General features: G+C 43.2%; 1 protein-coding gene across 8 annotated transcripts in view; it reads right to left on the reverse strand.

The window, feature by feature from the left end:
- Positions 1-5,178: 5,178 nt before the first annotated feature.
- ADNP (activity dependent neuroprotector homeobox) overlaps positions 5,179-13,604 on the reverse strand; it is a 30,135-nt gene continuing 21,709 nt past the window's right edge. For 6 of the 8 annotated variants that reach the window (XM_022597715.3, XM_030762876.2, XM_022597714.2 and 3 more), the window contains 3 exons: positions 13,471-13,583; positions 11,590-11,682; positions 5,179-9,360 (listed from right to left, as the gene is read on the reverse strand). In XM_022597715.3, coding sequence (XP_022453423.1) covers positions 6,256-9,360; positions 11,590-11,682; positions 13,471-13,578 — 3,306 coding nt within the window. In that variant the 5' untranslated portion in view covers positions 13,579-13,583 and the 3' untranslated portion in view covers positions 5,179-6,255. Of the gene's footprint in view, positions 9,361-10,521; positions 10,658-11,589; positions 11,683-13,470; positions 13,584-13,604 lie in introns of those variants that run through there. The other 2 variants (XM_089897075.1, XM_089897076.1) reach the window with 2 other exon arrangements.

Genomic DNA, 13,604 nt, shown 5'->3' on the forward strand with positions numbered 1-13,604 from the left:
GAGGCGCAGGAGAGGGAGGAGACCTGCGGGAGCGCCCTGGACGATGAGGTTTGTGCTTTTCCTTTGTTGGCACCAGGACTGGGACTGTTTGCAGCGGTGACCTGTGTAGGCCCGCGATCTCATCATTGCTCCTGGGGAACCGGCGAGACATCAGGGCATTAGCTTACACGTGTAACATTGTTTTCTACACACAAGTTGCATCTCTGGGTGTAGGGATGGGGGTTCTTAGGCTGTCCGGCAAGTGCGTGTTTGTTGAACGGAGAGAAATAGAATAAATGGTCTTAAACAGGAGACCACTGGTAGCAAATACATGAATCAGGGGAAGGCTCACGCTGTAGCCTTGGTCCTTGTGTCTTTAGAACGATGGTTCTCAGGTTTGCCTGGGAACCACATTGGAGTCACCTGGGCCACAGCTCAGACCAATTGCATCAGAATCTCTGGGGGAGGGTCCCCAGCATCTTTAAGTGTTAAAAATCCGCAGGTGATTTCAAGATGCAGCCAGGTCTGGGAATTCGTGCTTTGGAAGAATAGCAGTTAAGAGATTTTTCAAGGAGGTTTCCTTTGAAGAGTGTAGAGGCCCCAGTATCCGTCCCACACCCTCCTGAGTGTAGTGGGTAGAATCAGGCTTGAGGTGGCTTCTGGTTTGGGTTGAATTGATTGCACCCCAGCTCCAGAGATGGGTATTGCCTGATCTAAGCCCATCGAGGTAATCCTAGCTCACAGTGACTCACCGAGGCTTAGGTCTGGCCTAAGCCTACCGGCCACAGAAACTAGTTCTGGAGTGGTCCAATTAGCTCCAAGTTCAGGACTCTCCCTCTGTGGTAAGGGAGGGGAAACCCTCTCTCAGGGCAGGTGAATGGGAAGCAACACGAACACCAGGGTCCCTGCTTAGGATGGTGACCGTGTGGGTGGCAGGACGGAAGCACAGAGGACCTGACACCCTGCTGACATCACTGAGCAGCCTGCCCTCCTCGGCCACAGCTGTTACCTGTGTGTCCCCTTTATTAAGCCCAATCTGAGTTGGAGTTCCTGTTACTGCCAGTGAGAGCCCTATTTCATAAAAAGGAGTCTAAAGCCAGGTAAGAAGAGCTGGGTAATGACTGGGCAAAGGCTTCCCTGGGAAGCACTCTGAACCGGAGCCATCTCTTGACAAATGGTTTGGTGCCACCTGGCATGCATCAGGTAACACGAGTCCATGGAGACACATCCAATTCTTCCAGTCTCGTCTGGGCCAAGGAAAAAGTCTCATCTTGGTGCTAGTGTGCCCTGGGCCTCTCTGATTTTCCTTTTTAACAAACAGAGCAAGTCTCAGGCTCACAGCCCTCAGCAAGCAATGACAGGTGGCACATTTTTAGTCTAACGTTTTGTATGTGTTTTTAGGGATGCCTTCATTAATGGCAAATTATGCTGGTTGTTCTTTTTTTGTAGAGATAGTTTTCCCTTTCAAATAGGGGAGTTGAAACGTACTAAGTATGTAAAGCAGCTGTTAGGCAGATGTGGCAAAAGTGACAAAGATGGCAATGTGAACGAGTATAGTTTGGGAAACGCTGTGCCAGGGAAACTATGATGTGTTGGTTTATAAACCAAGGCTCACATGTCTTTGCATTCATAGCAGGGAAAACCTTTCTTAAGAGGGTAGTCTTCAGCCAAGATCAAGGCTGGATGGTGTGGCTGGGAATTCCAGGGGCTGTGGACTCAGATATCCTGGGTCCAAGTCAGCATCTGCCCTCTGCCAGCTGGAATCTTGGGACAAGTTGGCTTCTCTGAAACTTCATGTCCTGAAACCCGAAACCTAGTACTAATACTCCCTTTAGAGGACTTTTTTGTGTGTGTATGTGGGGTGGTTTAGGGAATTGGGGCAGGACCGTTTTGAGGACTCAAATTATCTTGGAATCTAATGCCCTACGACTAGTCCCAGGAACACTTCTGTGATGTTTGGAAAGTTCTTGAGTAAATATGTACTCAGGATGTGTGCTGAGCCCCAGGCATTTTCAGGAACAGTGTTGAACTCCTAGGAAAGGTGTAATCTCACCCCTGGCCTGGAGGTCCCCTCCTTGGAGGGCTCTGTGTTTAAGCCTCTCTCGGAGTCCTCTTCCCGGGGAAGCCCGTAGAGCTGTGTGCCAGCAGTTGCAGCCACCAGCAAGTCGTGCAGTGATCTTTTCGCCAATGGTCCCCAAGGCAAGGTCTTTTAATTTTTAGATTCCCAGATGGCTGCCCCACGTACACAGCTGTCACATTCTGCTCCATTCTAGATAGCAGCCAGCATGGCGCTGACATCAAATGCATTGGAAAAGCCCTTTTATTTCTAGCCTCTTGCTCTATCAGTTTCCAAAAGTTGAACAATTTGCTTATTAGGCTATCCATTTTGCTTCACTTGGTAATAAGACATTCATAAAGGTACAGCAAGATTTTTATTGCAAAAACCAGTTTAGGTTTAAATGGCCTTGCACCTTTCTAAGGTATACTGATAACATTGTACATAAGCTGGAAAAAACCAGAGAATGTGTCCTGGAAATGACTATGGACTTTCCCTCCTGGTCCTCTTAGCTGGAGCACTTTGAAATCATGACTTAAGGATTTTCAGGATATATGCAGTTTTTGCCTTATATGCCAATTTTTGAACACAACTCCATTAAGCTGTAATTCCACTAGGATTTGTTATAGTGAATGTTAAAGTTAACTTTTTACAGTGGAGTAAGTTGATGGGAAGTAGCAGGATGCAAAGAATTACCAAACGGTGATCCTCCTTTGGTGCAAGTTTGGATCCATTTTTGAGCTAGCCTTCTAGTAGTAGTTGGCAGAAAACACCTTTTTTTTCTAACTTGACTGTCTAGTTTCTCTCAGCTGAGTCTTTCCCCAGACCACGTACATCATGGTGGCCAGTTAATAACTGGTATGTTGGAATGCATTTCAGAATGGTGAGAGCAGCCTCTTCCTTTTGTTTTCAGTCCTCTGGGGGTTTAGGAGTTTGAAATGTTCCTACATGACACTTTGGTGAAACTTGCCTGCTACTGGTGCCAGGCCAGTGAGCTACAGGGTGGGTTGGCAGTTAAGGGTCACAATGGGTTGAAAAGATCATTGCCTAAGGGAGGGGCAGAAGGCTGACCGGCTGCTCTGTGGAATCCAGATTCAGTATGCTCTACCTAATCTCGCTGGTGAAAAGTAGATTTTTCCATCACTCAAGCTAAGTGGTTCTCAAGCTCGCGTGGCACAGAATCACCTAGAGGTGATTTGGGAGCCCCATCTCAAGGTTTGGGTGCTGGTAGCCCACAACGTGGGCAACCACCCCTCTATATGGCAGTACTCACTTGGCAAAAGCAAGTTGAATGGCTCCCAGGGAAGTGTTTCGGGCGGGGCACGCCCAGTCTTTGATGGAGCATTTTCAAGTCTGGCACTTACTTTGTTCCCTCCTGAAGTACTGTGCGTCTTCCCAAGTGGGTAGGCATTTCGAGCAGACAGAAACACAGCCACAGGGGAGAAAAGGAGGCAGATCCTTTTTTACTTGGAATTTAAGAGGGGACAGAGAGCTGTTTGCTGAAGACCCTGTACTGCTCAATGACAGGGAACCAAAGATGGGACAAGAAAATGCTTCAACGTGCTGAAAAGGGAGAGAAACCATAGTGCTACTCAATCTGAGTCTGAAACTCATGGCCACAGGAAATTTAAAGGGCAAAAAGTTCTCCGGAATTTTGTTTTTCCTTGTTAAAAAGCACATCTACAGAATTATTCAATCTACAGTTATAGACCTTCTCTAATTAGAAGATGGCAGAATGCCAGTTTTTATTTCCAGATTATTCCAAAAGCAAACAGTAGCAACAGCATTTTTTAAAAATGGCTTTTATTGAGACACTTTTAGGGCTTCTGCAACATTTCTACTTGGAAATCTTCTTTATTTCCAGTTCTTAGGTGGCTAAACTCTTCTCATATGCCAACAAGGCCCATTCACACCACCTCAGCAAGGAAGCATACTCATCTATCTTTGTTCAAATGTCCAACCTGGAACGTCCCCCCACCCCGCCCCACTATTTTGCACAAGTCTCACTAGTACTCCATGTAGGCCTCATAAGCCCAGGCTAAGTTCTTCCTGCCTTTTAATTAGGCAGTCTAATTTCAAAACAAATGTGAGATGGCTTACATGCAGCTGGTATTACTGTCCTCAAGGGAAAGAGACCTTCTCAATGCCGGTTTTTCTGATTGGGTAATCTGTAGCATCTTAACTTGGGGACATCCTGTCCTAAATGCTAGCTGGTGTCCACAGAATTTATAATCTGTATAATGGAGTTAAAGTAGCTCCGTGCCAGCCCCGAACACCCTAAAGGTTCTAGTCTATTTTTGTGCTTTCTCCTGTACTGTTTTTTGAGAGGCACGACTTTACATCTTAGGGGAACGTCGGTCAAACCTTTATTCCTGGGTAGCAAAAGCATTAACAAGATGAACCTTCTGGGAAGAGTCTCAGAAATCATGGAAACTAGCCACTTCAGAACTCTTTAGGCCAATGTCCCTGAGAGGTGACTGACCAGCCTCTGCATGGATTGGAGCATCCATCCCATCACTGTCCTAACTGCCAAAAACATCGGCCTAATTCTGCCTCTTTGTAACTTTCTGTTTAGTACGGGGTTGGCTCTTGGGAATCCATGCATAGTAAACGCACCATACCAGCTCCTTGTATCTTGACAGCCCTCCAAACGTGTGATCTCCAAAGCCTTTTTCATAACAGCAAGATGGTCCAGAGAGTTGTAACAAAAGCAGAGAATAGCTGACTGTTTAGTACAATTGTTCCCATTATAAGGTGAAAACTAACATTTACTTCATTTAGACAAAAGAACACCAGGGCATTAAGATTCTGCTTGCAAATGAATGCTAACTTATGTTTACATCCTTTTATCATCGATACATTTACATATATAAGCAGGCTCTGCTCCTTAACAAAAGGGGAACTGAAAAAACTCGAGGATGTTTATTTTAGCAAGTAAAAAGGGAAAAAGACAAAAACCAAACCAAAGAATTTGCAACAGGTGCCTTGAGAGAAAGCATTCTTTATGCCAAGGGCAGCAAACCTTGGTCTTCCACAAGTTTCCTCAGTGGCTGTACCTCCATCTCTGATGAAAGAGAGCCATGGCATCAACTGGCACAAGACATAATGGACACACAGGACTGTAATGTGTAATAAAGCAAATATTTACATTAAGCACAATACAGCAATTTATTTAGATGCTTAAAATGAATACAAAGGGAAATAAAGATCACAAAATTATACATACTACAACAGTGTGTCATATATTAGATGGTATAAATGACTACACCAGGGTGGTGTTTAACTAAAGATAAAACTAAATATCCAAAAGGCAGCAGTCATTGGCTTGCTGCTTCAACACAACACACTTTCATACAGATCTAAAAGGTGTCAAAATTAGTAGCTGCAAAGTCAATTCTTGCATGTGATTTTAGCTTAAAAGATTTCAGGAAACATCTGAAATACCAGTTTTTGTTTTTGTCAGCTGTAATGTCAAGGATATTCAGAACAAGAAAAATTCTATAATACAAGAGAGTCCAGATATATATCTTATGTGGCTGGCCTCTGTTGCGAGATTGTACAAGGTTATGTGCAAAAACTAAGTCTGTCCCGAAGTCCACACTAGCGTAGTTTCAGGCTTTTGCTAGGTCAACTAGATACAGCGCTTATTAACACAGCAAGGGCAACACTAAAAAAAGAAACAAATCTATGATGGGTACACAATAACAATATCAGAAGCATCACTTGAATAGGTCTAAAAGACTGTACAAATATACATTTCAACTATTCAGAATGAATACATGAAAAAAAAATCAATTTCCCCAGAGTCTACTATACACATTGGACTGGTAGCTTGTATGTTGGCCCTACACTACCGTTTGAATCAAGAGAACGCTTCTCAAGTACATCCAACCAAACATTTTACAGAGGGAAAGAAATGTTGAGAAGGCAGATAAAATAAACCTCTGCTTTTTCTCGTGTGCGTTCATGAGCCCCCAACTTACTGGTTTTTCACATTTAGTTACTGTGCCTGTCACAGCACGTTCTAAAGCAAGATCAGCCAATCATGTGTCATAGACTTAGAAATAACCACGTGGATCGGAGTGGCCACATGTCCCCACAGCCTGATGACCCAGCACTCAAAAGGCGGTACCAGTTAGAATACAGCTTTGCAGTCATACTGAAAGGAGCACAGAGTTCCAGGCTGCAGCATCTGTCACCAATGCCAGAGAAGCTGGCCCTTACGCCTGCTGGCTGCTCAGTTTAACTCCGGTCAAGCTGCCGTGCATGGGCTCGGCTACTCCATCAGTCATGTTGTCAAACTGCTCCCCGTCCTCACTGTCAATTGTGCTATTCTGCCACTCAATCTGTGGGCTGGATAAGCGCTCATCATTTTCAGTTGCATTCTTCCATTGTGACTGGTCCTTGGACCAAAACCCTTCAACTTTTCCATAGGAACTATTCTTCCATTTCAACTGCTCTCTGTCACCTTGCATGGTAGCCTTTTTTTTGGCAGCTGGCTTACTGCTCCTTGCATCTTCACTCTGGGAAGACTCATCGGACCAGGTTCCTGTTTTCATCTCGCATGTGTTGTCCTCGAAGTCTGACACCTGTTGGGAACCAGGGCCGCTCTCAGATGGAGAAGCAGCATCTTTCCACTCAACAACGTCATCTTGGTCCACCTCACTATCAGAGGCGTCATGCATTAGTTTGGTTGGTTCCTCAGTCAAATGAATAGTTTCATATTTTGAACCATCCTCCTCTTTTTGGTCTAGCTTCTCAGACGCTAAAGCATCCTCAGAAATTTTCTGTATGTGTTCCTCTGGGTTATCATTAGGGATTTTAGGCTCAACTTCAAAAACAGGGTCAAAAGGGCTATCACTTCCATTGGATTCTTCTTCCAAATTTTCAAAACTGTCTGAGGAACTGTCATCTTCCTTCCCCAGGTTGAGCTTTTTGTCAGCAGTTTTACTAGCATTGACTCTGGAATCCTTCTCATCATGATTTTCAAATAGCCACTCAGCATCAAAATCCATCTCATGCTTAACTTTGTTTAATTCTTTCATGTTGAAGCCCAGTAACACACCAGGCTTATACTTTTCACAGTCTCGGACACACTTCTTCCTCTTGTTACTAAAATGGGAAGCAATGTCACTCTTCCACAACCATAAACTGGCTGCCAGCTTCTCAATTTCTCTCCTGGTGGGATAGGGCTGCTTGTTGAAATATTTTGTTAGGAAGCTTTTCCTGGCTTCATAGGAATCATCTTCATGACCCTTGGGGTCCAAAGCTAAAACAACAGGCTCCTCAGGCTTCTCTTCAAAGAAGCTGGGAGAATCGCTGTCATCATCTAACTTTCGCTTTTTCAGCAAGGGAAATTCCATTTGCTCATAAGTGCGCTTCACAGGTGCCAGGCCTGGTGATTGGTTAAGCCGAGAGGGTGCATTTGTCTTATCTTGGCCATTCTGGGTCTTTCCAACACCCCTGCAGTGGACCAGATGCAGAGTGATAGTCGAGGCGGTCATGTTGCTAGTATACACGCCAAGGCAGTGGATGCATTTGTAAGTGAGCTTTTTCTCCACTGGGTGAACCGTCTGAATAACCTGGTGCCTCTCTCTTAAGTGATGTGCAAGTGCATCAGATATGGGTCCTTTTAGGATTGAAAAGCAAAGAGGGCAAAGGGTTTTCCCGACATCCTTTTTATAGGGCACTGCAGCTTGAGGTGAACTTTTCACAGGAACATCTGCCTTTTCCTGAACTTTTGGCTGAGGCTTTGGAGGGACTGGAGGGTTATTCTGGGCATGGTAAGCAACAGATTCAGCAGGGGCATCTCTCAGGTTGTACGTAGTTACAAGGAGATGGATGTTAGTGTGACTGCCCTGCTGCAATGTCAAATCAAAACTCAGAGTAGAGTCTGTTTTAGGTCCCATCTCTTCGTCAATGTGAACCATCCGCATGTGTGCCGCCATCTTTTCCACATCATTGAAAGTTGAACGGCAATATGGACAAGACAGACCATGAATTAACATGTGGTTGAGCAGAGTGTCTGTGGGCAAATAGCGATTACAGTAGAGGCATTTGCTAGTAAAATTGTGTATTTTCATAATGTAGTTGGCTACTGCTGGGACTTTCTCAGCTTTATGTTCTTTTTCGAAGTGCACACTATAGACATTTTCAGGAAAAAGCTCATTACAGATTGTACATATTTTCCACTTCTGAGTTGAGGAAGTATTGGGTGGGGGAGGGCCAGTGGCAGCTGCAGTAGGTTTGGAACTGGACTGACCTAATACTCTGGATGCCTGTGACTGGGAGAGGGAAGGAGACTTTAACTGGCCCGATGAGAGAGACGAAGCATTTGGAGACTGCAGCGAGTATCTTGCTGGTGCCTGGGTCCTCTGCTCTGACCCAAGTCCGTAAGATCTTCCATTTCCACTTGGAAGTAACTGCTTCACAGACTGAGACTGTTGAGGGATGGAAACTGGTGCGTTGCCACCTAGACCCAGTCTCATTGACTGACCAACGCCATAGCCCTGGCCTACAGATTTGACTCCGTAGTTGTTCTGCTGTAGGTGAACATTGGACATCATGTTGACTCCTGTAGAATTTAAGTTAGGCTTTGGTATTGAGAGTCGATTCACCATCTGCTGTGATGGTAAAGACCGGACGTTTCCAGAAGCGAGGGAACCAATTCTTGATTGGAGTCCCATGCCCTTCTTGTCTTGAGGTTTGGGAGCAATCAGCATCAAGGGTTTGGATCGGGGAACCACAACATTTGTGTGCCCAATCATGGCAGTGACCTGATAGCCTATGCGTTCATGGTCTTCAATGACATGCTGTACCAAAGCTTCGTAGGACTTTGGCATGAAAAGGCATCGCTTGCAGTGGATACTACTTTCTTCCCGGGCATTTGTGCCTAAGGGGACTGCACCATTGAGTGACTTTTCTCCTGCCTTTGCTATGTAAGGTGCTGCCACATGCTGAAAATGTTCCCTGTAAATGTGCTTCCTAACTATTTCATAAAGAGGATCTCGGTAAGTGCACTTCTTACAGTAATAAACAGCTTGCTCTACACTGTCAGCCTGCTTAGGTTTAAGGCCATCGCTTTTGCTTTTATCTTTGAAAGTGCTGAGGCTGCTACTTGGTGCGCTGGCGTTTGGAGCATGAAATATTTTAATGTGTGTTTCCAAAGTCTTTTTGTCTGCATTGAAGGTACAGTAGGGGCAATTAAGGAGAATCCTATTTTCAAAGTCTTCACTATGGACATTCCGGAAATGACTTTTGTAGGCAGAGAAAAATTTTGAAGAAAATGGGCAAGCACTGCAGCAAAAAGGTTTTGTCCGATAGTCCTAAAGAAAAGACAAAAACTGGAATCAGAATGCCACTTCAGATAAGCAGTAACAGGTTTTAGGCTATTTTCCCCCAGACAGTTGTTTTTTTTTTTTTTGCAGTACGTGGGCCTCTGACCATTGTAGCCTCTCCTGCTGCGGAGCAGAGGCTCCAGACACGCAGGCCCAGCGGCCATGGCTCACGGGCCCAGCCGCTCCACGGCATGTGGGATCCTCCCGGACCGGGGCACGAACCCGTGTCCCCTGCATCGGCAGGCGGACTCTCAACCACTGCACCACCAGGGAAGTCCCCCACCGACAGTCTTTAAGAGACATAATGCTATTTTTAGAACTGAAACTCTATAATGCACTGAGATTTGAGTATCATTTCTTCCTTTTGCAAAATAAATTGATAAAATATTCAAATGAGAAAGCTGTTTTAAACTAAACACTTGTTCTGGCATCACAGTGTAAATAAAAACTCCATTCAAAGTTCTTCCTCAGTGTTTTTAGAAAAGACCAGAGTCACATTTGCTCATTAGTTTTAGAGAAACCAAAGACAAATGGCTTCAAGATAAACATTTTACTTAGAAAGGATAAGAATAAGCTAGGTGAAATCACTACAATTACTCTGTGAACTGGTAAGTTGCTGAAGGCTTCAGATTCACTATATAGTAAAACTCAGGGCCCAGAGTGCTGTAATGCAATTAGGCATATGATATAAAGACACACCTTTGATCCTCCCCATCATGGAAAAATTTTCATAGAGAAAAAGGCTCATCTTCAAAAATCTCAAACATTTCCCCCCCTCTGATCAAAGTAGAGTATAGTATTCAGTTTTCACTGAGATCAAAAAACTAATGATTTGAAAAGTCAGCTTTCTTCTACAAGCCATGCTGTTCCTTCTTAAGCAAGAGCAGCTTCAAAAGAAGTAATGAAGTGACAGCTGCTTTGATTCAAATTAAGAAATTAAATAAAAATTTCCTACACGTGAGCCATGGCAGCTGAGCTTGCGCGTCTGGAGCCTGTACTCCCCAACAGGAGAGGCCACAACAGTGAGAGGCCCGCATACCGCAAAAAAAAAAAAAAAATTTCCTACAGACTGTGAGAAAAGCAAGGTGTTAAAAAGCCAATAAAAAAGTAAAGCATTGCAGAATATACTGGTATCGAAGAGCAACTTACAGAACCATGCTCATTAACATCTGTGCAGTTGGTCCTTTGAAGATAGGTGAAACACAAGTTTGGTGAGAGGTGATCTTTTCCCCTAGTAAACCTAAGAAACCTACCTTGTTTCAGATACCAATTCGAACCAAAATGAAATACTCTGTTTTTCCTTAAAGCTCAACCCTTTTTTAGTATTTGTAAAACTGAATTAACTAAGTGATGTGTCCCACTGGAAAGCTTTCATATTTTAAGACTGCTGGTTAATACCCTTTCTTGGGGTATTTCTAAGAAAGAAACATGACTATATTATCAAATTTCTGAGGTGGATTTTAAAAGTACTGATTCCCTGCCAAGTATGTTCCAACAGATGAACAGATCAATAATCCAGAATTACTACAATCACTTGAAATAAACAGTGGTACAGTTTGAATTGATAATCACTTCTCCCTGTGGAAAAAAAATCACCTATAACTTCATTTTTGTTATATCATCACCTATTGATATTTGCCGGCATAGCTGGTGCCCTTGATTACCTAATACTGTTTTTAATTCCAATTTGTAAAAATTAAGCTGCACCACTCTGCCATCCTACAGAGCCATCTGTCCCATCCCCCATGTCCTGGCTTAGGCTACCCGGAGAGGTTGGGTGACAACACAGATGAGTAAGAAAACGTAAATGGAAGCAAGAGCCCTGTCTTCCCTTCTCTAGAAAAAACAAGGATTGCAACACAGAAAAATGATGGATACCCTAGATGAACAGAATGCTGGAGGGAACATTTTAGAATTAGAACCAAAAAACTTTTGACAGGGGTTAGGGGAGGAGAGGGGAATGCTGGTATACAGTGGGCTTCACAACTTTTAAGTAACAAACCTTCCTATTCTTCTTACACTTGAAGTTTCAGTACAATGACAAAAAAAAAGACCAAAAGTTCTTCCTAATTTTCCCTACCTCTTAGGAATATATGAAACAATCAGTTTCAACACTTCCCACGTTAGGTTGTTGCCTACAACAATGCAATACCATGAAAAATGTAGAACTGAAAAGGGAGGATGCTGCCTTTTGGGGAAGTCTCCTGTGCCACTTACCTGGTTTTTTGTAAGTGAAGGGTCCCACAGTCCTACATCCTCCCATGTAGTGTTTTTCAAATAAAAGTCATTAGGTTCAAACTGTTTAAAATCCTAGAAAACAGTGAAAGAAGTTTCAAAAACATTTTATCAACTCTAGCTCAACTTTACATATAAATCCTATCTCTAACTAGGGTTGGGGAGATGCATAGGAAAATCGACACCACCGAGAACTAAACTAGGATCGATAAAGCTCTAGGAAATACAAAAAGGCATATGGATGTTACACTGAACTTTTTATATCAACTAAACATTCCCCTAATGGTCACCAGGTTTCCAAAGAAACCACTGGAAGTTCTAACTAAGTAAGTAAAAAATTCAGCCACATATTAATACCAAAGCACCCTTCGTAAGAGTACTATATAACTCATCAGTTGTAATATTAGAATGGAGTGTAAGAGAGCAACATTCACTTATAGTGCTACAGATGAAATATTCTGGTTCTGTGCAAGAAAAGTCTTTTGTGGGAGATGGGGGTGGGGTGGGATTGGACTGGAACGAAAACTCAGGATTTCTGAACCCCAAAAGGAGGAAAGCTATTCAAAGAAAGCAAGTAGTATTATGTTAAATTTACACTCTTGTGTAAAAATTTGATCCCCTCCACCCTGAGACAGGAACATAAAGAGTTTTATGGTAAAATTCCTCTTGTTCCTAAAAGGGTCACAGTTCAGTGTGGAAAATCAAGTACACATATATTCCAGAGTATGTAGTGGGTGCAATAATGGGAGGAACAAATCAAATGCAGGATAGAAAAGGTACCTTTAACATTTGCATTATTTATTCTTGTGAAGATCACCCCACTGCATGGGAAGTAAATGGACTGTTTCATCAGGCAGATCTACCTGAAACTGAGGGACTGAACTGCCACACCAGGGACGACATAACTAGAGAAATCCAATTTTGAGAAGCTTCAGTCTTCATGATATACCCCTAAAGTAGGATTAACAGGAACCAGGAAAAGAAAACCTGTTGCATGAAGGAAATTGCTTTTTTACTTTCAACTCCATCCAAACATTTACTGAGTGCCTATTACGTGCCCAGCACTGTGCTAAGTGCTGAGGATACAAAGATGGACAAGGTAGTTAAGGTCCCTGGCCAGCTGGAACTTAAAAGGCTAGTGGGGAAAATAGCTTTAAACATTTCTTTCCAATCAGAGGTTGTTGATCAACTAACCACAAGACCTGGAGTAATGAGATCTAGAAGAGGAGACCACTACACTGGCTATCCCACAGGGCTGTTAATAAAGCTCACAGAATAAAAAGGCTAGAAAAACAGTTTGTGAAGTCCAAACTGTTACCTAGGGGAAGATAATAGTCTACGATGGGTCAAAAGGGCCAACAAATGCTCAAATCCCAAGGAAAGAGACAACAAGCACCCAAACCACCACGCCTCAACAATCAGAAGGTCAATCAGAACATTCAGGCATATCAGAATGAGAACAGGCTCTGGAGTCTCACAGACAGACCCTGCCACATGCTCAGCTGTGAGGTGGACCTATTTCTTTACTGGTTCTTCATCTGTAAATTGGAGATAAGAATTCCTATATCCCCTAGGGGTTGTTTTAAGGATTTGAATTTAGAGACCATTTTAAAGCACCTAGTAAAAAATGACTGATGTGGTACGTCCTCAGTGGTAACTGCTTTTGCTCCAGGATGCAAAGATGAAAAAGCCCATTTTAGGGAGAAGGGAACAAGTTAGGCTACTTGAGAAAGCTCAGGCAAAGCTAACGCTGCAGTTAAAATACAGAATCACCCCAAAGAATTAACGATCCTGGCCACTGACACAAAGTAATGGATCAGAAGCTGAGTCATGTTAAAATTAAAAAAATGACATGCTACTTACTTCTATGTGTTCTTTACAGTATTCCAACCCAATGTCACTAAGTATTTTTTTCACAGTTTTCCGGGCTTTTCTTAAACTGCCAAGATTGTTGACAGGAAGTTGGAACATAGTTTCTATTGGGAAAAAAAATTTAA

The sequence above is a fragment of the Delphinapterus leucas genome, chromosome 15 (assembly GCF_059928025.1).
Source record: "Delphinapterus leucas isolate spDelLeu-1000000601 "Yukka" chromosome 15, BTC_Dleu_Yukka2, whole genome shotgun sequence".
NCBI classification, from domain to species: domain Eukaryota; kingdom Metazoa; phylum Chordata; class Mammalia; order Artiodactyla; family Monodontidae; genus Delphinapterus; species Delphinapterus leucas.